Source organism: Colossoma macropomum, unplaced genomic scaffold, assembly GCF_904425465.1.
Source record: "Colossoma macropomum unplaced genomic scaffold, Colossoma_macropomum, whole genome shotgun sequence".
NCBI classification, from domain to species: domain Eukaryota; kingdom Metazoa; phylum Chordata; class Actinopteri; order Characiformes; family Serrasalmidae; genus Colossoma; species Colossoma macropomum.
In genome coordinates this window covers 15,367,585-15,393,099 of record NW_023494788.1, presented here as the reverse complement: position 1 = coordinate 15,393,099, position 25,515 = coordinate 15,367,585, and the positions used below count along the sequence as shown (strand labels likewise).

The 25,515-nt window shown below is 40.9% G+C and overlaps 1 protein-coding gene across 2 annotated transcripts; it reads right to left on the bottom strand.

Annotated features, from left to right (window-relative positions):
- Nucleotides 1-13,844: 13,844 nt before the first annotated feature.
- Nucleotides 13,845-23,523, bottom strand: fgf24 (fibroblast growth factor 24). Of its 2 annotated transcripts, none has more exons than XM_036568615.1 (5): nucleotides 22,866-23,523; nucleotides 22,663-22,699; nucleotides 18,468-18,639; nucleotides 15,934-16,040; nucleotides 13,845-14,531 (listed from the first exon to the last, which is right to left on the bottom strand). In XM_036568615.1, the coding sequence occupies exons 1-5, from the start codon at nucleotides 22,895-22,897 to the stop codon at nucleotides 14,253-14,255; spliced, it is 627 nt and encodes a 208-aa protein (XP_036424508.1). In that variant the 5' UTR covers nucleotides 22,898-23,523; the 3' UTR covers nucleotides 13,845-14,252. The 2 variants fall into 2 exon arrangements, with proteins under 2 accessions (XP_036424508.1, XP_036424509.1); XM_036568616.1 differs by having other exon boundaries at nucleotides 18,477-18,639.
- Nucleotides 23,524-25,515: the final 1,992 nt, after the last annotated feature.

The window sequence follows — 25,515 nt, the reverse complement described above, 5'->3', positions numbered from 1 at the left end:
TCTTTTTAAGAGATGTAGCAAGTACCTGATTGGCTGTCAGTCCATTATTTTATTGTCCTCTTTTAATAATTATTTGTTCTTTTCTTTGAACAGTAAAAATAACTTTTGTTCACAAACCTCAGAAAAACAAAATAACTATTAACACATTGTGAATTGTGAAAATGTATTTAAGTATCATGATGTCGCATTTTTGTCATATTGTCCACCCTTAACAGGCATGTCGGATGAGTATGTGTAGTTTTTGGCTTATCAAAAGTTTGGAAACATTCTCATTTATTAAAGATTATGTCTTTTGATAAATGAGCCTTTGTTAGTTTGTAATAACATAACACGTTTCCTTTGTTAGTTTGTAATAACATAACACATTAAAGACTAAACAGTAACCTAAGTAGCCAAAATGTTAAAACCTTTGCAGATATTTTTTTCTTGTGTAACTGAGAGCGAGAACCTTTGAGAAATTTTATAAAGAAATCGTACTAATAAAAAAAAAACATGGCCCCAAATTGTTGTCAGTTATTGTCCATGTATGTGTGATCAGATCGTGGGATATCGGTTGTGTGCAGTGTGTGGGGGTCTGCTTAAAAGTGCTTTGGGCCTGAGAATGTCACTGTGTGGAATCTCTATCTGACTTGTGTGAAATCTTTAATGTGTGGACTCCGCGATTGTTGGAGCTAGTAGCGTGTAGGGGGTCGAAAGCCGCTTTGGTTGCTGACACATTCCAGCGTAGCAGTTGATAAGAGGCAGGGCAGTGAGCGAGGAAGTCAGCCAGCGGTGGGGTCTACAGCAGGACAATGATTAATCGGGCTGAATCATTAATGGCCCTAAAGCTCCCACAGACACACACACACACACACACATATATGCAGACAGACAGACACAGACACACTTAAATAGATGGACTCCAGCTCTAGTCAACTGCAATGCATATAACTAAAGAGAAACAGACAAAAAAGTTTTCCAGCATCTTTGGTGCTTGGACCCCAAATGGGGTGGGCATTGTAATTGCACCCGATTAGCAAACTAGGATTTATGTACTATTTTGCAAGCATAAATAACACTAATGTCTATATCAGCATTAATCAGTTTTAAGGCTTATTTTTGAGATGTAAGTCATTTTCACATCCATTCACAGAGCATTGAGTATTAAAGGTAAGGCTAAACTGCAGATGAGGTTTGGAGCGTTTCCAGGGTAGTGCCTGCAGGTTTGAGGGAAGGCAGCTGTGGAGGTACAGCAGGTCTCTGGTGGCGTCCTGTGCTGCTCCGGCTGCTGCGCTTTGATTAGTGCATGCTGATCGGTTTCATTAGGAGGAAACCTAATATGAGCTATCGGCGAGTCGCTGATGGATTCCCCCGAGCTAGCCACTGGTGCCCGCAGGGGAAGAGCGAGGGGGGGTCCCGGCTCAACATGAGAGGCCTGGTACCGTTTACTATAAACAGACATGGGCAGGAGTGTTTGTGGGGTCATACAGAGTGTGCGCGTGTGTATACATGTATGTGTGCTGGTGGGTGGGTGGCTGTTCGTGTGCATGCACGCGCTTATGGTATTCCATATGGTCATTTGCAGAGCATGTGATTAGTAGGGCCTATGTGGCATGTGGAGAATTCTTTCTTTCTTTCTTTCTTCCTTTCTTTCTTTGTTCCTTTTTTCTTCGTTATTTTTTTCTTTGAAGATTTCAAATGTGTCTACGATGATGAACAGAGATGTAGATAACTTTATAATGATTAAGAAAGATGTATAATAATAAGAATGGAGTTATAATAAAATATATCCCCAGAAGGTCTTATGCTTGGAAAGATTGGGATTGATATGTTGACAAGAAGTGATTATAAACGAATAATTACAGCATTCCATAACTTTTTGAAATATCTTCCGCTCTCTGGTTTATATTAGTTAAATATCTAGAGAATGAGTAATGTTTTAATATAATTAACAAAAGCTAATAATATGACAAGTGATTGAAGTTTGAGGGACTGTGTGTTTGTCTGTGTATGTATGTGTGTGTGTTCAAAGTTTGACTTCTGTGATCAAAGACAGGATCAAAGAAGCAAATTATTAGTTGGCTATCCAAAAATGGTAATGGTAATCTTGCCGATTCTGAATACAAATACAAAAATGTTTTCCAGATACTGTTCAGCATTCTTGAGCTATAAAATTTCTTGCCAGTGTAAAGCAGAATGTTACTCCTGGTTCAATTGTGTACAGACAGCATTGTGTACAGTGTAACTGGGAAATAATAGATCTTGTAACTCCCTTGCAGTGTAATGTACTGTAATGTTCAGCAGCGGTGCAGATCACTGCTGTCAAGAGAGCTCCATTATAGCTTAATAATGTCAGTGTTTGGTTGAAGTTGATATGATTTGAGAGCAGCAGTTTCAACTTTTGTTCATGTACTCAGTGTGTAAGGTGAAGACTAACACTTTATAAGGCCAGGGCCTGCCAGAGGGCCTAAGTTTTACGACACACCTTTTTTTAAGTTTTTAAGGGGTTAAATTAGGCTACTTTTTATATAAATATAAGATTAGTAAGGCCACTTTTTCTATAATTTTATATGAAATTAATAACCACTTTAATTGAAACAGTCCAGTTGAAGCTCAAAACCATCTTAGGAAAACATTTTGCCCATAAAATCCACTACGTAAAAGCCTATCAGAATATTAATAGCCTGTTAATAACACATGTAATGAGAATATATTGAATGAAGATATATATAATAAAAGATATAATGTGTATATTTAGTGAATTCAGTGTCAGTAGGCTCAGATTTAGGGCTATGTTTTAAGTTCAGTTAAGAATAAGGTGTTCATATTTCATAAAGCTTAGTTGATGTCAAATTAACATTGTCTAGCTGCTATTGATGTCTATTATGGTTAATCTCAGTTGTTTACATTTCATAATGAAACCTCAAAACATGATGACACAGAAAACCTTCACTTATTATTATTATGGTATATTTCATTAGTATGATAGTATGATAAAATGCTGTTGATAAAATTAGAAAAGTGTTGCTTTTACACTTTTGAATCTCTAAGGCTACGTTTACACAGCAGGTAAAAGTGGCCCAAATCCGATCTTTTTCCTCAAATGTGACACAGACAGAGTGTCATCTGTGTGGCTGTTTGAACAGCAAAAAACGCACTGAATCAGACATATTCAATTCCGATTTGAGACGCTTTCATATGTGGTACTGAAATCCGATACGTATCCGATCTGCGGCAATGCGACTCAGTCTGAACAGCCGGATCAGAATTCATGCGACTTTTACGTCAATCCAACTCGACATTCGTCATAATTTCGCGCTGCTGAGACTCATAAACATTTAGGCTGATGTTTTTGTACCAAAACATTAGAAGGGACTCATCAAACCGATCCGTGTTCGAAGAGGTTTCGAACGAACCGGCCGAACGCGGCCGGAGGAGGCCGAGGCTGCAGCGTCAGAGAACAGTTTAAAGAATCCGAGGACACGAACCAAAGAAGTGGCCGCGAACTCGAACACATTCTGGGTGATGAGTCCAGCTGTCAACCACTGGAACTTTATACTCGCTCCTGTGATGCTGGCGAAGACGAAACTGAAAGCTGCAGGAGCGACTGGAGCTCGCTGGCCGTCATGACTGTTTACCTTTGGACGAGCCGCCACGTGAAGCACTGTTCTTTTGCGCATGCGGGTCGGTTTAGGAGGTGATCAGAGTAATGTCGCATACAGGTCACATTTAAAAATTAATGCGAACAGCCAAACAAAAAAATCGGATTTGATGAGAAAATCAGATTTGGGCCACTTTTACCTGCTGTGTAAACGTAGCCTAAGAAATCCAAGAAATTTATGCAGATTTCTAGCAAAATACACTCTGGATTATATCAGCACCAGGAGTAGAATGAGTAGAGAGAGACTATACTAAGGGAAAGGACAACTACTGTGTCAAAATCATACTCAATTAAAAGTGAGAGTATGGAGAACAAAATATACATGATCAAAAGTCAAAAATATTGAGATATAAACCAACTGAAGCATATAAAACACATGTAAAAAGTAATTGGGCAGGGCTTGCTTTATTAACACTGAAGAAAGTTTAACACAGAACATATAAGCTGATGATGCTCTTTGTAATCCACACTAGAAAATGTGGCTTTTTAGCCCTGTTCAACAAATTTTGTGATGACTAATGCACCAACATTACTGTACTATGGGCAGAAGGCAAAATCTCCTGGCCTTTGAGATTTGACAAGTGCTTTGAAAGTCTAAAATAAAATGGAAAAGATGAGAAGTAAAAAAAAGTTTTCCTCTTAGAAATTAAGTATATGTGCAAGTATGAGTACAAATATTCTATTTGAATAAAACTTATGTACAAATGTACAAACTTTCCAAATTGATACTTAAGTATACTAAAGAAGTACAATCATGTAGGTATTTTTCACAGAGCACCAGAAACTGTCATCAGATTGTCTGATTGTGGTTTAAAGCCTGACAAACCATCTTCAGAATGTTTGCATGAGAACAGCTAAGCCAGTCTATCCAGGTACAGAACGGCCTCATGCAGCAGTGGGAAATTCTAGATTATCAAGTAGATGGAGCTGCCCATGTCCAGGAAGATCTGCAGGTGGATCTGCAAAGGCCGTCATGAATCTATAACAGAGTCTATAAATTTTTTGTTCTGGAGATCTGGAGTTCCGACTGTAATCTTGCGCACCTGATCCAGGTAATCAAATTCTTCAGGAACATGTGAAAATCGGAACCAAGTGTGTTGGAACTAAATTTTCCAGGGTACAAGATCTCCAAGAACCTGTGCAAGAAACTGGACTGTATTTGACAGTGAGTATTGGCCCCATAAGCTGGAAGTGGACTGTGCTGGGTAGAATGTGGTAGGTCTGTATAGGAAGACTCAGAGCTGCGTTAGGCTGACCACGCCGGGACTCCCTGCTGGTTTGTGCGGCGTGCTAAGCAGTAGGGGGTTGCGCTGTGTTTGTTTAAAACTTGCAGGAGTCCCATTAAGCCCTGATTCCTCTCATTTAGGACTTCCACTGGGACATGGAGCAGAGCCCCTGGGAAGCGGCACGTTGCAAGGGACACCAATTATCGTCCCAAGGACACTGGCCCGCCTGTTCGTGCTCAGGGCAGCTGTCACGTCGCAGGACAGCCCTCCCTGTCAAACCCATTCAGCCGAGCGGACCAAGAGCCATCCTAATTGGTGTTGGGCAAACAGATTTTGTCACAAAGTTGCAAAGGAAGCTAAGTAGCTGAATGTTCACATTGTCCAACCCCTGACCTGCAGTTAGGGCCTGTTCCGAGACCTTCATTATGCTCCATTACGTTGATTAATCATCTCTGACTCGTCCTTACAGACGCGGGAAATCCAGGGCAGCAATTAAAAGCAATATTCTGGCAATAAGCAGCGGCGTAAATAAAAAGTGAGCTCTTTTCTCCCTGTGGAGTGATATGATAGTGGCAAGGGGTAGGACTTGGCAGAGGTGGGAAATCTGCTAGGGTCTTCGGGGGCACATCAAGTTCAGTTTGTCTTTGGCCTTTGTCTCCCATTTGCGCTCCTCTTTTTTCCTCGGACGCCCACTCACCCGGACCGCCTTGCCCCCTCCCTCCCCTCCACTCTCCTTCCTCCCTCGCCCCCTCTCCCTCCCCACGCTTTCCAGAGCTCTTTCATTCTTCTTTTTAAAAAGGGGATTTTGTTAGGGAATCACTTGACATCATTAGTTTTGGAGAGCGGCCACAATGACTGAATGCTTGTCTTGGCTTACGAAAACATATGTCGGATCAGCAGTCCTGAGGCTGTCTCTCGACCTCAGGTGAAAGGTCTGCCTGCCTTTGCGCTTGCTTCTGTTCTCTCTCTCTCTCTCTCTCTCTCTCTCTCTCTCTCCTTATCCCTGTCTCTCTTTCCTTCCCCTTCTCATATTCGCCAGGCCTTCTTATGTCTTGAATACAGGATATATCTAGACAACACAAGCAAGCCAAATTGACAGGTAAAAGTGAATAAATAAGCAATGCCACAACAGCCTTCTTTTGAGCAATTGTTGGCTTTTTAAACCCGACTCCTGTTTGTCATATTATTTGGAATCATATACAAGCATTCAAGCAATCCTCAGCCACAACCATGCAACCGGACAATGCAGAATGCTTCGAAAATAGGCTAAACGCAGCACTTTCTCTTTAACAATGGGAACTTTAGATGCTCAATAAAACAAGCAGCTCATTGTGGGTCTCTTTAAACCCAGATTGAGATGATGAATGAAGTGTGTGTACTCTGAAAGGGAACCCTGTAATAAGAACTCACTGTAAAAAAACTCCAAGTACCTCATGTTATGCTAGTTCTGAAATTCTAGCTAATGCTGCTGCTACATGATATGGGAAGCTGAATTTTCGGATGAATTGTGTGAAGTGAAGGAAAGAACATCCACGGTGCTCGATGGCAAAATAAATAAGTGCCCACCCATATAACAATAACAGCCATAATGCTGGCTGCAAATGTATAAACAAAGGCAAATTAATGACCTCCATTTTTATTCTGTCATTACCAGGTCAGTTATTACAGATGAATAAGCTCAAATGTTAATTAAGAGTGAGAGAGAGAGCAAGAGAGAGAAAGATAGAGAGAGAGAGAGCATATTTTTGGATCATCTTACTGACATGGAGCAAATTATTGACCTTGATATTATTTATTTTATATTTTTTGCTATTAATGTTTGCCAACCTACTTAATATATACTGTACATTATACCACTTTTATATCATGTCCAGAGTAAGCCGTTTCAAACCTTCAGTGGCCAATTTTTTTAAATTTTCTCTTAAATGTTTTGTTTTGATTAAGCCAGTGATAAACATCTACCACATGCCCCTCATCCAACCCCTTTTAAATGGACCCCACTCATCCAGACCATCCATGAAATGTCAGTCAGTCCCAAATACTGACTGACGCAATGACATTTTTCTTTTTTTTTTTTTTTACAAACAAAAGAAATTCCTTCAAAGGCTGTGTGGCCACTGCAGGGCGGTTATTAGAGGGGGCGGGGATGGGACTGGGCTCCTGAGAGGGGAGAGTCAAGGGGCTTTGGCCATCAGTGGGAAAAGGCTGATTAATTGTGAAGAGGCTCTGTGAGAAAAAACGCCCAGCACACAGTCCACTAATTACAGGCCTGCACAACGCACAACAAAGAACCATCTCATATCTCAAGACAATGAGGAACCCACAGCGAGAGAGACAGAGAGAGAGAGAGAGAGAGAGAGAGAGAGAGAAAGAAAGAAAGAAAGAAAGAAAGAAAGAAAGAAAGAAAGAAAAGAATTTTCAGGCACTGAGGACATAGTGAGAGGCAATAGACACATAAAGAACCTGAGACAATGTAAACAGGTAATAATAGAAAAAAATAAAATGCAAAATGGAGAGATAGAACGAAGAAAGGGATGCTGATAAGCTAAGACATACTCTAATCCAAATGTAGTGAATACACAGTGACAGCGTGAACTTTAACATGCTTGGTTTGAAGTAAAACAACATCTGAGGAAAAAGTACAGCATATTGCTTTTATTTTAAAGGACTTTACATCTGCATTGATGACAGTATTCACTTTGGCTGCTCAGTTGTTTCTTGGGTAACTATGTGTTGTTACATCATTGACTCAAGCTCCGTTTCACCGCTATTGTCTCTCAAGATGAAGACCAAAGAAGCATCAATGCCAATAAACCAGAACATGAAAAAACTGGAAAATTTGGGACAGGACCAAAACAACAGGTGTGTCAAAGGGGAATTCTATAGATTTTTTTGTTTGTTTAATTTCTGCATGATTAAATTGTTATGATGTCAGCAAAGTCATTCAGAGTGGTTTGATTTGAAATGCTCTGTTCTAGAGAAACTAGATAGAAGCACAATAGTTCACAGTGGTGGTGATTGGAACCAGACGGCTGAAGATTAATGCCTAAAGAAAATTTACTCACGAAATGTTGTTTTACATAGTTTTGAGATTTGGATATGAGCTGATTTATTTTTTTAATACATTGATGGTAGAGAGGTACATGCAAGGTGTTGTGAGGCAAAATACTCCCCAAATAAAACTTTTACAATTTTCATTGATTACCATTATTCAACATTACATATAAAACTCAGAAGACACAAAGGTCCACTGGTTGTTTTTTATATTAGTTAAATAAAGCTTTATTTGTTGTGTAGACATGGCATCCTCTGGTTCCTATCACCACCACTGTAAAGAAAGACAGTCATTATGTTTCCTTACAATGAATCAAACCAAATCACATCAAACCACTCTGAGCAACTGTGGGTTCAACCATTGAATTATGCAGTTATTTTGAAACATCAGTGGAATTCCTCTTCAAAATGTTGTGTTCGGTACATTGTTGAGAAACACGAACATGCTGGTGAGCTTAGCAATAGCGAACAATCTGGCAGATCAGACTACAATCAGTCATGATGAAAAACTGTTCAAGAGATTGAAAACATTCTGCAGGATTTAAACAAAGAGAGTGAAAAATATGCCAGCATGATGTCAGAGGGTTTACCACAAGATACAACTGTTGATAATGCTAAAAAGTGCATGAAAATCCTTAGAGCTGTGGAACAAAGTCATACGGAAAGATGAGTCAAATTGCTTAATCCAGAAAAAAGGGAAAAAGTGAAAAAGGAACTGCGGATGATCCAAAGCACCTCACCTGTGAAACATGGTGGCATGAGCATGTGTACCAGTCAGTGGGTGTCCATCTCAAATGTCTTTACTGATGATGTGACTGCAGACTGTAGCAAAAGAATGAATTCTAAAGAACACAGCAGCATCTTAACTGTTCAGTAATGTATGAAACCTTAGTGGACGTCTTCATTGTGAAGCAGGACAATAACTTGAAATATACTATGTGAAACAACGATTAAGTTCAGGGACAACAATGGGGTATTCTTAAATGGCCAAGTCAGGCACCCAACCTAAACTTCACTGAGCAAGCATTTACTTACAGAAAGCAAAAAGCCTCTGAAACAAGTAGGAACGAAACACAGCTACATTACAGGCCTAGTAGAGCATCACCAGTGAAGATACAGCATGGGGTTAAAACCACGAACTGCAGACTTTAAGCAGTGCATAGACACCATGGTGTCTGTGCACTGCTGAGAGTCACCCTGTAAAGCCTGAAATAATGAGTTTTTGGACTACGTCAGCATCACTTGCACAGACTCAAAAAGAGGGTCTGGCTCGACATTTGATTCTCAAATGCAAAATCAACATTATACTAATGATGACAATAGTAGATCACTCATATTCTTTTAAAATGCATCTTTCACCAGGTTTTGAGTTCTCGTAGAATATTCTTTCAATGCACATGTAATCATCAGATTAACTGGTCAGAAGTTCATCCTATGTAACAAAATGTTCTTCTACATTTTGTGTGCAATTGCACATTTCCACCAGAGAGGTCTCCAAATTCCCAAAACTTACATAGTGTAGCTTTATGTTCATTTGTGGAGTTAATCATGGCTCATTTAAATGGGGGAGACTATTTGATTCTCATCTAGCGTAGACTGAAAGAAAGCTGATTATCTTCACTCTAACCTCCTGATCATTCTTTTATTTTAATATGCTGGAGTACAGAGCCAAAACTACAATATTTCTTACTGACTGCACTGTATACAGTTCTCCAGGACTGGAGATATGCATGAAGATTTAGATTCTCTCCTTACAGCGGGGGTAAGGTGCTGGGCTTTTTTTCTCTATCCCTACATTATAGTTATTCACATTTACTGTGGAAAGTATCAGTTTGGTCCATGGTAAATGTTAACCTATGCAAAACCAGGAGGAAATTTAAGGTGCCAATTAACTTAATTGAAACTGCATTCAAAGTTGACATGACAGTAAAACAAGCTAAGCTGGTAACAAAAACAACCAAGCCCATTTCCCCACCATTATTGTCTCCCTATTGTTCATATCTCCTTTCAGTCTCCAAAGATGAACCCAAATCATCTCGCTTTCACATGGGACTTTTAAACTACTTTGTCAAAATAATCGTCTGCTGGAATATAATGTAGTCCTGTAAAAACAGCCCTCAGCTAGATGTCATAAAAAACCAGGCGTGAATCACAAAACAGCCTCTGTGCGTCCCGGAGTAAAAACGGAGCAGCCTGATGCGGTCGCCAGTTTCACTGAGGGAGACGAAAGCTTGCGGCTTGAGGAAAAAAAACACGGTGCACCGAGCTGTGACAGTCAGGATTATATTAGAGGTCAACCATTATTTTGGTTTTGCATGTTTCTTCCCCCTCAGAACCCCGAGGAGAAGTTAAGTAATATTTAAGGAGACAAAGGTTGTTCTGTGTGGGGAACGGCTGGGCCACCAGATTTCTGTTGACACGGCCCTTTCATTAAGTATGTGGTTGCTGAAGAGAGCACTCTGAGGGACTTTTGGGCACGGGTCCCTGGGCCACTCGCTCCGCAGCTGACGGAGCCACCGAACGCTTCAGCAAGACGGCGACCGCCATGCTATTACACGCACCTTATTTTCTGCCTGTCATTCAGAAGAGAAAACAAGTGTCAACTAGTATGCTTTGGACAGGGTCAGTGGAAAACATTGCCTTTTTTTTCTTTCTTTCTTCATGAGCTTTCCCAAAAGCAGTTCTTATTGCGCATTGTTCTAAAAATATACACGATACACAAGAGCGGCCTCCTTAAAGATAGCAAAGCCCGGGGTTCCTGCACAACCTTTCAGTGCTCTAACCTCCCGCCGTGGAGTCAGGGCCTCCTTTGCCTATGAATAGCCGTCCGTCGGCAGCGGTGAGTTCACAGAGGCTCGTCCTGAAAGGGAGGAGTGCCACGGAGGGATTTTATGTTTCATTTCAGCATACTGGGCCCGTTCCAGGGCCATCCTCCACTGATCAAAGGTTAAGCCCAAGGAGAGGAGCTGGCGGGAGCCCCGCGCTAAACGCTCTCTGTTCTTTAATTTTCAGATGTCTGGACTCTTAAAAGTCTGTTTATTCAACTTTTTTAAGAGCTATCATTGTGGAATGGTTCCATCTACGTGGATATCAAACGCTTTCAGGGTAGCTCGTTACTCTTGGGACAAAGAACATTACTCTAAAATTAAGCTTGTTACAAAGTCATTTTTGGTGCAGACTCTTTTTTCTTCAGTCCAATTTCAAAGTAGGAGGTTAATCTGATCCTGATCTTGAATATGCAGTGCCATGAGGTCACACTGATGTGTACATATTTTGTCGAGACGTTAATACATTTTTTCTCTTATCAGCGTTTGCATCGGGCCTCCTTCTCACCCCCTATCGCCAAAAATGTGTTAGAGCCAAAAAAACAAGATCTGCCTGAAAGAACGCTTTGACTTTTTGAGTGTTGCTTTAAAGCTGTAATACCCAGACAGTTGTCTGTGTGAAAATGATAGGATATTTCGTTCTTTCTCAGTCTATTCTGAGTAATGAAGGCTTGGACCCAGACATGGTGTTAGCAGAGACCTCTGTGCCGCTATCCACCACGAAAAGGAAAAGACAGAGAAGTCACCAGACATCTAAATCGAACCACGTCCCATCCTCTGGTCTTTGCCCGCTGTAGGTGGCTGTATAGAGCCGGGCCTGATAACATCAGTGGGAAGTTAAACAAAAGGCATTTTTTCCTCAAAACGGCCATCTTTCAGTCTGACTGCTACTGTAAACACCATTCCTGAACACAACATTATAAGACATGCTACCCTGCATTCCTCATCCTCCTCCTTTAAAGAAGGAGAAACAGCTCAAATCGGGCTGCCAGAAAGAAGTCGCTAAGTGGGAGAGGGAAAAAGAGAGGGAATGAAACAGAGAAAAAGCAAAAAAGCAAAGGCTTGACAACATTCCAGACGTTTGGTCGAGAGCTTTAAGTTTTGCACTTCAGTGGCAACCCAGATGTGTAAAGCGCAGTGAGCATGCATCTGTGCTAATGCGCTAATGTCAGTTATTGACACATTGAAAAGCAGAATAAAGTGTCTCTCGTGGCTAATGCAGTCAGTCTAATGAGGGTACTGTCATCTGCAAAAGTAATGTCTCCCAGAACAAGATTTCATACCAGAAGTTTTGGAAATCCATTTGGAAAAGGAATAGTTCCATTGACCTTAATACCTTTCTGAACATTCTCTTTGAACATTCTTCTACTCCCTCCGGTTCTAATTGATTTCATGAAAGAGGCAATATGTAAAAGCAAGGAGGGAATCTGTTGACATAACCTTGAGTCTAAACGATCCTTGAATTCTCATGTTGTCTGAGAATCTCTTAGCTGTCTTTAAGCGCCTCATAACTTAATGATGACACATTTCCTGGACCTTGTTGCTCATTTCTAAAGTGCAATTCACCTTTTCATAGCCTGTCGGCAGTTCAGATGACAAAAAAGTGTCGGTCCTATCTAAACACGTCCATTCCAGCAGCAGACTCCTCGTAGTATGCGATGCACTTCTAGGTTGAAATTTACCATAGCCGTCTACAAAAAACCCACATTCTTCCTTTTGTCTCTTGACGTATGGAAGATGTGTAGTGGGGAAAATAGTCACGTATGAATCAGGGACGTCTACACATGGGTGCCTGCTAAACTTTTAACTGCTGAGAGAATTTCAGAGCAGGGCTTTTGACATATCTTGCAAATAATCCCTCAAAAAAGCATGGACATGAAGAATGAATAAAGCATTAGACTTCAGACTGGGAGATTGTCAGAGCAAAATGCAAAACCGTTCCATTTAGGAGGAGGACACCTGCGTGCTGAAATCCATTACACAGCTGGTTTTCTTCCTTTTAGTTTTTAATATAGTCCTCATTTTTATTAAGAGGTCAAATAAATTCATCAAGTTGTATTTACAGAGAAAGGCAATAAATATTTTATAATAGTCATAAAATTATTATTACTTTTTGCATACATTTTTTTAAAACCATACATGTGTCATGTTTGTTAGTAGCATCTCATACAAAACCTGTCATGTGAAAAGGAGTATATAGATTTGTTTACACTACAGCTTCACCCATATGAAGAGCAGATCTTGCCATGAGAGAGTGGAGTAGCAGGCCTTCCGCGGGCACTGTAGCTCAGTTCAGAATGGTCCTGTATAAAGCTTTAATGAACATATGTCTTCTACATACTGTATGCACTTGTGTTTAACCCATCAGAGAGAGAAGGAGTTCACAAATGGAAATCTAGAATAGAGCAGAACTTGCTTAGCTGAGCCTATAGGCTGACTGATCTGATTTGGGCATAACATAGGCTTTATTAACCAAGAGAAGTGTTCATAGTACAGGAACTGAGCACAATGCATCAAATCTGTTGGGGACATGGACTGCTAAACTGATTTAGGACAATTCTTCTATGCTGTGAATCCTGTGTCGCTTAGAAAAGAAACAGTTCGCAGCTGTAAAAGTACACTGTGTATGTATCCTAGCGTCTGAGATCAAGCCCGTTGTCATCACAGTGCATTCTCGTAACCTTTGCATCACTTTACAGCAAGAAAGGTCAAAAGGTTCTCATCAAATCAACACGCTTCGCTCTCCCAGTCCCTTCAACTCAAGGCTTCTCTTTGTTTGTTTTAACAAGAACTACCGCCATAGCCGATGCCTGGCTAGTCAAAGCATGTTGTGCTCTGCTGAATCACAGGTTGCACAAAAATGTATAAAGGAACCGTACAGTGCTCCGTGCATTTGCGCACATTTTACCTGCGGAAAGGACTGCAAGGCTCGGAGCAAGGGCTGCCCAGAGGAACACATCCAGCAGATGAAGAAGGGAGAAAAAAGGGGGCCTTCAAAATATTGCACTCGAAGCTTCACGTTTACCTATGGAGGCCTGTAAGGGTCATGTGACTGCTGTTATCACTCTGTCATTGCATCTCCATGACAGCCCATTCCAGTGGAAAATATTGGATCCTAGTTGTCAGGGGCAACTCAATATGAAAATAAGAAGTTTTTTTTCTCAGGTGTAGTCAAATCTCTCTTCCTTTCAACAGGATGCCTGCTGCTGTAAACTTGTCGATGCAGGAGACATTAGTTCCTTTTTTGTCATCCTTAGTTTATCCAATATAAATAAAGTAACAGACACAATATTACATTAATGATAACCCAGAAACATTCAACAGGGAGATACTCAAAGCTCCTGAAATATAAAAATAAAACATCTTTTCTTTTTTGAAGCTTTTTATCTCCTGTAGCCATCGTTCGTTTTCCTGCTGCGTAGTCGCAATAGTCTTTACGCTGCTTTAAGGCAAGAAGCTTGAGATGTTCGCAAAAAAAGGAACAGTGCATGCTAAGTCCGTGCCACCTCAGTTCGTTTTGGGGTTGGGCCTTAAACGCCGCGCCCTACGTGTCCGTTTCGTTACCGTGGTGAAACGGAACTCCTCCTGAGGGTCCACCTTCCCCTTGGGGTCTCTCTTCATGAAATGCACTTCCTGCTGTGTCTGTGTGGTCCGAGAGCCTTTCTTGGGCCGGCCCTTGCGGTTGAAGCCCAGGTACCAGCCTTTGAACTTGGCAGACATTAACGCTGTGTAGTTGTTTTCCAAGAACTCCTCCACGAACACACACTCCGGGTTACTCCCGTTGAGCTGCAGGGGAGAGAAAATAACATGTCAGATGAGGCCCACCTGTTGAGCAATTCTCCCCAGCTCATCGGCTGAGGTACTTATGAGGTACTAAAGCCAACCACAATAGAAAGGTGTTGGGAGTAAAAAAAAAAAAAATCTTCCACAAGATCTAATTTGCTGCTCCTTATTATCAGGCAATTCAAGTGAACAATGGCATACCAGCTGGGTTGCAAAGGGGTGAGAAGGGATCCTCCTCTAACTTGTACATCTCAACAAAATTTTGAAAAACATGGGCTGTAGAGCAGAGCTGCCAAAAAGCATGGAAATCCCTCAAAACAGCTCAAACTATGGTGGCCTCAGCCCCAGCTTACAGTCTGAATGTCTGGAAACTTTTTTTAGTGCTTGAATTGAAATGAAAGTGGACAGTAAACTGTAACCGATGTGCTTTTACGACTGGCTTCTCGCTCTACTGTGCTGTATACACAAATCAGTAATAACCAACCAGCAAATACCATCAAACCAGCAGATCTCTCTGCCAAGAAGAAACTGGAACAGTGCCACAGTTGATGCTTATGGCCGGTATCAAACAAGCCTGAGAAAGATGGAATGTACTATTCCTGGCTAAAAAAGGGGGTGTTGCTCTTTCCATCTCAAATGTGTTTGCGGTATGGCAGCCTTTAGAACATGGAAAGCAAATGACACATTTTCACCTTGAAGCCAGACTCAGGCGTCCGCTTTGATTTGCGCGGACATTGGTGAAACATTGCTGAATTTGAATGGGGTGGCCCAGAAAGCCCTGACTCGTTACTTTGCCAACATTGCAGCTGCAGTGGTTTTGAAAAGCATGTCATCAATTCTACAGTACAGCAAAAAAGGCATGAAAGACATTATCACTATTGTGTTGTTATCATGCTTCCCTCAAGAAACTAACACTTCTACTCACCTGTATAATGAATTTCAGCAGAAATAAGTGAAAATCTGGAGTTTTAAGTTAAAGGCTACAATTACACAGTAAGAAAAAAAACAAGACTGTGTAGTTCAACTGCCTCAAGGACTGGACCATGACATCCACAGTGTACATCATTGAGCTACTGTATGTGATGCCTCCTAGTGATCACACAGCAAAAGTGCTTTTCGGTTGCGTTAATGAGGCCACTAATTGACATCATAATGAGTTGCTACTTCAAGCTATAAATGACAAATGCACCGGTGGTCTGAGTTTCTTATGTAACGGCTTGCAAACAAGAGATCAAAGCCGATCAAAGCATTTTTTTTGCTTTCTTTAAAAAATCTATTTTTGGCAGAATTACTCATTATTTCCTGACCAACAGTTAATCATTTACCCTGTTTTTCAACTGCTAAAGTATTTAGTGGGGCAGAAACATATTTCAGTTAAACTTCTGCCTGTAATTCTTCCTCTTACCTTGCCGATAATTTTGCCATTCTTGTCCATGCAGATATAATAGCCACTCTCTTTTCCTTTTATTCGAACATGACTTCCGAATGTCTCTGTCTCAACCACGAGGAGTGCTGGAATAAAACAGAAGATACACATTCTTATAAGAAAAGAAAAAAAAACAGAATGAAATGAGAATGTCCCTGTTCATACAGATTTCACTTTTTAGAACAGTACAGCAGATTTGGTGCTACAAAACTTCAATATTGAGAAAACATGCTGTGAGGCAAATAAATTCACATAATTCTAAAGATTTTGCAAATTCTACCACACGCAAACAAATGCTGAGAAGGTCCAGCATCACCACCCCCCCTGCACACCTCTCTCTCTCTCCCTCTCTCTCTCTTTAGCCACCTTTGTTTGGGCTCACCCCTCCCAGGGGGAGCTATCTGCCAAACCTCTTGGAGCAGTTAAGATCCCTGGGGATTGGGTTTCCAGTCGCCTTTAGTCCCTGCTCACTCAATCAAAAAGTTAAGATGATCCATTTGCTTAACACACAGAGCTATTCAGTGGAGCTCAAAGGCAGGGGGCTCTGAGGGCAATGCCGAAATTGTCCCCCTTTAAAAACAGCTCCGAGTACAACGAGCGGGGGAACCAGTTCAGGCAGAGCACTTGAGATTTGTGAAGGAGCATGAGAGAAATATCCCTCTCCTTAGCTTAGGCCAGCGGATAAGGAGGTGACGTTTTTAAAAAGGGGGATAGTTGAAAAAGCAGAGCTGAAGAAAATAAGTGAGGGCAGATGGAATGTATGGGGGGTGTAGAGTACACAGAGTACACCTGTTTCCCTTGAACTGAATGCTCTATTTTTTTCCCCCTAAATTGATAGATATAACATATATTCCTAGACTGCTTAAGAAGTTCCTCCTGTATAATAGGCTTATGCTTGCTCAAGGCATTTTTGAAAAGCTGTCTGACATACTTCTTGCTCTGAGGGCCATACATCTGTTGCACATGTTTGCCAGAGCAGAACCAAACAGCAAAGGCTCAGAAGAAAAATCAGTGGTTACATCTGTTACAACTGTGCAATGTGTTCTGTAAACGGCCTGTGCAAACCAGCTGGAATATAAATAAATATATTATATATATATATATATATATATATAGTCAGTAAATAAGATAAATTATTCAGAAACTACTAACTACTATCAAGTATTCAGTAACTACTAATGCATTTTAAGTAATGTAGTTCTGAAGTGTGGTCCTACATATGGACCCTTATCATTTAAAGGGCCCATATCATACAAATTCAATATCTGTAACAGAAGAGGTTATTGTGGTGTGTGAACTTTGTCTTATACATTGCAACATTCATATGTGGCCCAGATATGGAAATTAAGCTGCAAAAATTGCCTGTTTTGAATTGTTTTGTCACAAATGCCAATGATTTTAGACATATCCACTTAGCCTACAGCAGCTTAACTCTGCCCATTCACTTTGAAGTTATTAGGTGTGTTTCAGCCTGGACTGTTTATTGAGTAAAATACATTGTAGCGAAACACAAGAGACGTCATTTAATTTACATATGTGACATTAAGAAAAACAAAATAGTAGGTAAAAATGAACAATGACTGTTTTAGTACATAACGCCACACAAATGTCGTAAGAAAAATGTAGGATATTAACCATTTAAGGGGTTAAGGCTTGTGCTTACTAGAACACAAAGCAGTCGTAGTGAATTAGTGGTGTCTTTGTGTTGCTAAGAGGCAAAAAGTTCCCAGGTGTGGGGATTTACCTGGATCTGCCTCCACTCCTGCTCTCGCAGACATTAAAGAACCTTCACAAGCTCCCCTCACAGCACAGTGCTAACTTTCACTGTAAAGCTAATACCAATTCTATTCTAATTTGCCTAAACATTGCAAAAAGCCCTATTCTGTTCCATTTACAGTCCAACACTAACTCTAGACATTTTCTGCTCAATAACAACCCAACACTAGCACTTAGCACTGCACGCACTCATCAAACCATTTTGGCAATAAAACTCCCCAGCCTGACCCAAAACAGCAATCAGCGTTCACCTGATCATGCAGACCCAGCACAGGCCGGTTCCCCGCCATAATAACACAACAGCGCTCAGGCACAGCTAAGACCACGGATCTGTTGGGGAGTTACGCTTGCACAGAGCAAGACTCTGGCTGACACGGTTGAAAATGAGGTCGGATGTAAACACACTTGTATCACTCAGCGCAGCTCAGTCTTGCGTTTACCGTGCTTATCTCTACCCACAAATCCCTCCTCCTAGACACTTGCTCGCAGTGGATGCTGAACTTTCTCTAGCGATGATTAAGACACAGACTTAACATGGACATATTATACAGGAAAATCAGGAGGTTTGATCTGACTGTATTCCCTCTCTCTCTCTCTCTCTTTCTCTCTCTCTCTCTCTCTCTCTCTCTATATATATATATATATATACACACACATGGCATACATGTTTAGTAATATTCATGTAAGGATATCAGTCTTAGTTAAAGCAGTGGAAAAGCACAGGAACACCCCCGTACCGTACTTGCCCCCATCGTCTCCATTGGCGTTGATCTTCTTGCCGAGAATTTGCACATGCTTCCCCGTGGTCCGGCTGTACAGCTGGTATATCCGCACCTGCTTCCGACTCACGTCGTCCCGAGTGTGGTTCTCAATGTAGAAGCGGAAGTCTGCAGAACTCTGGTGAGACTCCTGGAGGCAGAAGCAGAGCGTTTATCTATGTGTTTGCATAGTAAAGCGTATAAAAGTTGGACATCATTATATTAAATCATATAAAGTTAAAGGAAAGAAATATTCCAGCATTTTTCAACCTATTCTCCATCTATCGTATCTGTAGATTATGGCTAGTTCCCCTAGACAATAACTTCTACACATTTCCCTGTATTTAAAAAAAAAAAAAAAAAAAAAAAAAAAACAGAAGACTTGTTGACTTTACTTATTCACAGTACAAGTCAACAGGCAGATGCTGAAACTACCTGTGTGTGGACATGATGTTGAAAAATGCTGGGAATAAAAAAAGGGAATACAATCATTTTGACAAGGCATGTTGCTAAAAGGTATTTGAACTTGACTATGAATTCAATTTCCTTTGTAAGCACTGTGCGTTTTGTTCAGAACCCATTCTGAAAGCAAACTGAAGAGGAATGTTTAACATGGGAAGCTTACACACTGCTTCAGCTCAGTTTTTGCTAGCCTTCACTAAAACAAAGCATTTTTCCAGATTACTGTTCTGTGTTCATCTCTGTGAGAAAAGTAGCTTAATACTATGTGCCCGGAGCTAAGCTGCAAAAACCAAGTATTCCATTTCCACCAGCAAAGCAAGCCACTAGCAATTATCCACCTGAAGGATCGGGACCTGTTTCCCTGTCATCAAACAAATATCTGCCTGAGGTCAGAATTACTCTCATAAATCACACACACACACATATGCAGACACGCTAACAGACATTCATGCAGACACATCTGCAGCGAGACATGCATACACACACCCATACACACTCACATCATATAAAACAATACAACCTGAGGGATCTTTCAATACAGGGCGTTCATTTTCATTCCCATAGTTTATACGCTCTGCCAGTCACCTGAGGCTTCGAGCTACAAAATACACAGCCATGCACACAATCTTTCCACTCTTCTCCAGCTTTCTCCTCCTATCCTCTTCTGCTCTCATCTCCTGTCATCCGTCCATACGAGGAAAACGTATACTTTCGAAACCCCTGGAATCTCTCTGCCCTAGCCAAGCCTGCTCTCCCCAGCTGTATGAGTGGTAATTACCCAGTAATGGGCTTTTATGTGGCTGCTCTCAGGTGGCTAATTATATACACATTACATACTCCGACTCGCTGTTATTTTAACCTCAGCAAATTAATGACATTTAGAGCGTGCGAGGGGAAATGCACTCATGGCAGAACAAATCTTCAATGCAGAGATGAGAAACAAGGCACTTCCACTGGGCCGCGTGTGCACTCAACTGTGAGAACTGAGTGTACAGAATATACCGAGAAGATGCTAAATTTTTGTCACTTTTAATGCTAGAACACATCTCCACAGCCACACTAAACCATATGTTATATTGTACCAATCATCAAAACAGAAATTCTATTTATTTTTCAAAATGTCTGCATAATTAAATTGTTAAGATGTGAGTAATTCATTTAGAATGGTTCAATGTGAAATGTTTCATTGCACATCGGTGGTGATAGGAACCAGAGGTCACAATGTCTACACATAAACACATAAAGATAGGAAATTTAATTTACTATCAAATTGACCAGTGAACCTACAGTTTTTTGATGATGGTAAAATAGTGCTAAATCTGAAATAATATACTTGCTTTGCTTTGGGTACTATTTTTAGCTAAAAACACCATGCATGTATCTCTCCACAAATGTGTTTTAAAAAATATGTTTTAGGCCAGAAGCTTATCTCAAAACTATCATAAAACAATGTCTCAAGCACCAGGTAGCATATTCATGCTCATTTCATATAACAAGTATCTATGATGTAGCTTTTATAGGCATTAACTGTTTCAGATGTCTAGTTCCTATCACCACCACTGTGAACTAATCTAAATCAGTGAATTTCTCTAGAACACTATATTTTACACCGAACCACTCTAAATGGTTTTGTTTACATCTTAACCCTTTAATTATGCAAAACTTTTGAAACATTGGTGGAATTCCCCTTTAAGTAGCAAATTACTATAGCTTGTCTATAGTATATCATATATAAGTGTATATCAGCTGCACACAAAGGCCTTTTTGTATTTCGCATACAACAAAAAAACAGACATAATGCCTGGCCTGCAAGTACTGCATCTTACATGATAAACCATTACGATAAAAAAATAGAAGTCTTCATCCATGACACTGCAAAACAAGCAAAAAAAAAATCAATGTGTGAAAAATATAATCTACATGAGGTTTCCTGCCCTGATGTTGTATGGGGTTTCTTTTCAGAGTTATATAACCGTAGCATAAATGCACACATACAGGATATGTGTCATAGAGTTTATCGCAGAAACAAGGTCAGATTCTCTTCTAGAGTGGTTCCGTCATGACATAAAGCCCACACGCACTATCCACATGAGGGAAAACACATACATACAGCCTCTCCTTTGAGGGATTTGCTCTGAAATCTCTCCATCTCTAGTCAAACACTGAGGTGTGCTCTGCAGACAGTTGCATCTCAACGCAAGCAGGAAAATGGGGCATGCCTATACAGAGAGCCCGGGCTAAAGCCATGCGAAACATTTTTTTATCACACGACCTGTCTCCCTTCAAAGCCATCCTAGCGAAATGGATATCATTGAGACTTCAAAAGATCGGCACCATCCTTGCTAAGAAGCTGCGCACTCTTGCATGTCCAAAAGGGCCCTATCTGCAGACACCATTCTCCACTGGAAGCTCAGGAAACAACGCATCAATGCACTGCCACTTCAGCCCTGCTCTTATAGACTTATCACAGCATTGATTCTCCAGCATTTCCGTAAAGGAAAGAAAAAGAAAGAGAAAAAGATAAAGACCAAACCCACAAGAAAACACCGCCTGATGGAATTAAAGAAGAAAAAGCAGGAAGCATTTACACACTTGCATGTATCTGACCATAGCCTGGCCTGCAATTAAAGCACTAGTATTGTAATTACTGACACAAAAACACAGAGGAATCAGACAGCCCTACACTATGGCCTTGTTTGCGCCAACTGCTTTGGAACAAAAATGGGCACGTAGAGTTATATAACCCGCTTGAGTTACATCTCCTTCAAATCAGCTGCTTTTGTTCATTATTTGAGGGTTGTCTTTGTAGATGCTTCCTATGATATGCTAATTCAAGGTTTTATAATCAGATTGCACAGGTCAATTTGAAGGTTACAATAAAGGTTTATATGCTGTATTTTCAGAAATATCTGCAGCTATTAATTTCAAGCAGATGTATATTTGTAGAGACATATCAATTGACAGTCATATAATTAGTGCATTCTGAATAAATCTCTAAGCATTTGAAATAGATGGCTTTCAGTTTAGCTCCTAATTTTGGAGATTCAGTAGGCAGGTTTTAGCTTTCTTCTGTCTTTTTGTTAGTTTTATTTGATTTAAGGTGCAAAATTACTCTCACAAATTATGCTGATTTGATCAAAGCAACATAAAAAATGTAAAAGGGGGCTTTTGTAATGTTCAAAATGATGAAATTACTATTATCAATTTTGTGATTTGACATCACTCAAATCAATATATATTTATATACATTATTATCTATTATTAATAACAGTGTTAGTTTATTATTAATGATATATTTATTACATTACTAAATCATTATTTATTATTCATCTACAGGTTCAACATTTGCAAGAGATCTGCAAAGTTTCTCTTAGTTCACTTTCAATGAGTTCTTTCAATGAGAAAAAAGAAGAATTATTATGTTTTGTATAATATTTATTTCACCTTATTATTTTGCATAACATTTACACAGACACTAGTAAATGAATGAATTATTTAAAAAGGGGAATTTTAATTAAACGTAAGGTACACTAATATTTTAAAAGAGGAGTGGCATACCTCCAGCAATCCTAATCCAAACCCCTCTTGTGCGGCCGTGTTTTCCACGCTAATCTCACTTTTCAGACTAAGCTAAATTTGCAAATTCGTGGCAAATCCTTATAATCCCCAATTTAATCCAGATTAACAACCACTGAAACACAATCAGACTTACCTGTAGCTGGAAGTAGAGGACTAGAAAATGTAAACACCTGGAGAGAGAGAGAGAGAGAGAGAGAGAGAGAGAGAGAGAGGGAGAGAGAAAGGGAGAGAGAGAGATAAATCACAAGTAATAACACGAATTAAAAGGTACTGGAGCTCGAGAGGGCCCAGTGTGGCTTTAAGAGACTTCTGTTGGGAAGAAAAAGCGCTCCTTACACGTAGATGAACCTCGAAGGCAGCCCAGACATCTTGGTCAGATCCACCTGTTTCCACCGTTGGCCGCCCCAATAAAGCACGCGCGGAGCCCCCGCCACCTCAGCCAGCGAATCCCGGCGCAGAGCTGCAGTCCCGCTCAGAGAGACAGAGGGAGTGCGCGCGAGCCTCTGCGCGCACCATCAGGCTCAGTGAGAATGGACAGAATGGACAGTGCCGGTTTCTTCCCCCCCAAGAACCCTATGCACCCCTCTCTCTCTCTTTCTCTCTCTCTCTCTGTGTCTCTCTTCAAAGCGCGGAAAGATTCAATTCACACCACGCGCGCCTCACCGGGACTGACGCTTCCTTCCGCACGCTAAAAAAGAGTAAGTAAAGATTGAGAACTCCGCTGGAAGTTGTCCCCCTTAAGCAGCGTCGGTCCAGCACTGAGCAGCAGTTAGATTCCGTTCGCTCATCCTAAACTCTTCGCTCCGCGTGCGCTGAGTGTGGAAAAAAAGACAGAAAGAAAGAAAGCAAAGCTGTTCCGGTCCGTCACGGTGAGAACGATCTGGGACAAAAATGGGAAGACCGAGCTGGAGTTGAGAGTTGACTGTTATCCAGGAGGCGGTGATGGGAAAGGCGGCGGATCCGCGTGCGAGAGGGCTTCGTGTGAGCGCAGCGCGTGGCGCGGAGGCTTTTTTTGCGCTCGCGCTGCTGCGGGGGCTTTTTGCTGGCGGTGGGTGGAAACCTGTCAGCGGTTTGCACCTGATAGGATGAGCTGAAGGGAGCAGGAGCGCGCGGGGGAAAAAAAAGGGGTTTGGCAGCGCGCGCTGCTGCCTGCCTCTCTCAGCTCTGTTCAAGTGTGAGCTACAGTCTGCTGCACGGAAACTCTTCACACTTTCCACAGAAATGTGTGGGAATACAGCGCAGGTGCATTTCTGAACTGAAGAATGGCAGAATGTAGCGTGACGAAGCCATTTATCAGAGAAGTGCAAAAAATAGGGTGATAAAGAAAAAAAACGCACAGTAAACAACATCGACAAATATTATAAAAAAAAAACAATAAAACTTACATCAGCAAACAACAGTAATATTGCACCCATGTTATTCTTTTCTGCGCTCTCTCTATACACATATATATATCTATATATTTTATTATTTTTAATGTTGGGCAAATGTCTTAAATGTCTTGCGTAAAGCTCCATTTGCACCATTCTGAAATCCATCCAATGCGTTTATTCTGCCGTTCACCCATGAGAAGCTGGCCTGGGCTCTTCCCCACTCACTCGTTTTGTGGATTCCGCGCTGCGTTCTCAGACACTATTGACATGCAAGCGGCCGTCGAGCTGCGTTTTCCAATATTGTGCTATGAGTTATGTGGCATTGAAATGCGCGCGAGGTGTGAATGAGTGCAGCAGGCCTGTGAGCGCTGGCCCCCACGCTTATTCCCTCATTACACCGCTGAAGTGCTGACGCTCAACAATAGGAGACGTCTGAAAAGACAAACAGTTTACAGCTACATTTGTTCCTTTGTAAAGCCAGCTTGTGTCCACTGAGTCCTTTTCAAACAGGCTGTAATAACTCCACTAGGCTTTGGCTTTTACTTCTTTTATTTCTCAAATCTATGAGCTTGATCCTGAACTTACAAAGGGGTGGGGGGTGAATGTTGTTGTCTTACATAAATAAACACGGAGACATGCTCCTGACTACTGTGTACTCTCACTCAATGTCTGGGGGCATCAGGCTGGTGTATTTCCAAAATGCTTCTCCTCATCAGTCTAACGCAATTAAAGTGCCTGAAGTGTGGCACTGAGAGAGGCCAGGGAGTGGGCATTAAACATTAATTAAAGCCGTAATGATAGCACTGTGCAGTCTCTCAGCACTCGCAGGTATAAATCTGAGAAATGGAGGTGAAGCGTGCCCGCACACCTTTGATGTGTGCATCACCTGGTGCTTGCGGGTGCATTAAAGAACAGCCAAAACAAAAGCAGTAAAAGGCATGTCCTTCAACACTTGAATGAGATCAGGTCTGGTGTGGGCAATCGGAGAGCAACCACTTCTCCACTGCTGGCAGAGGGGCACACATAACCTGCACCCACTGTACCCATTGTAATCTTCACTTTCTGCAGCATGGCAGTTAACAGATTTACAGTGCATTGATGTGGGGAAAGGGGGGAAAAAAGTACAGAGGAAGAGTACCAAGTCTTTGAGCTAGAAAATAGCAAGGGAGCATCTGTATTATTAGAGCATCTAGTGTATTTATTATTTTCATATTATTATCTTGCATTTGGGGCAAAATTACACATTTTATTCATTTGCATTTTAAAATATTGATATCTATATTGAAGGTGATTAGGGCTCAACTAAATTATGAGCAAGAAATAAAAAAAAAAGTCTCAAGTAGCTATATGCAAATACATTCCTTTTTTGTGCTGTGAATTGGCTGATTTCATTTGCATAAACAGTAGTACTTAGAAGACAAAGCTTTAGGAAGTGATAAGAAGTGCTAGATTCCAAAGATGTTTGTTGGAAAAGTTTTGCAGCTTTTGTTTCTTCTGAATTTCTTATGAATTCTGTCTCAAAACCAAACCAGATTTGGACAGTACCTCAAACTCTGTAAGTGCAATAATGTAGGATCTTATAACATGCTATTTCACACAAAGACAGAAAATAT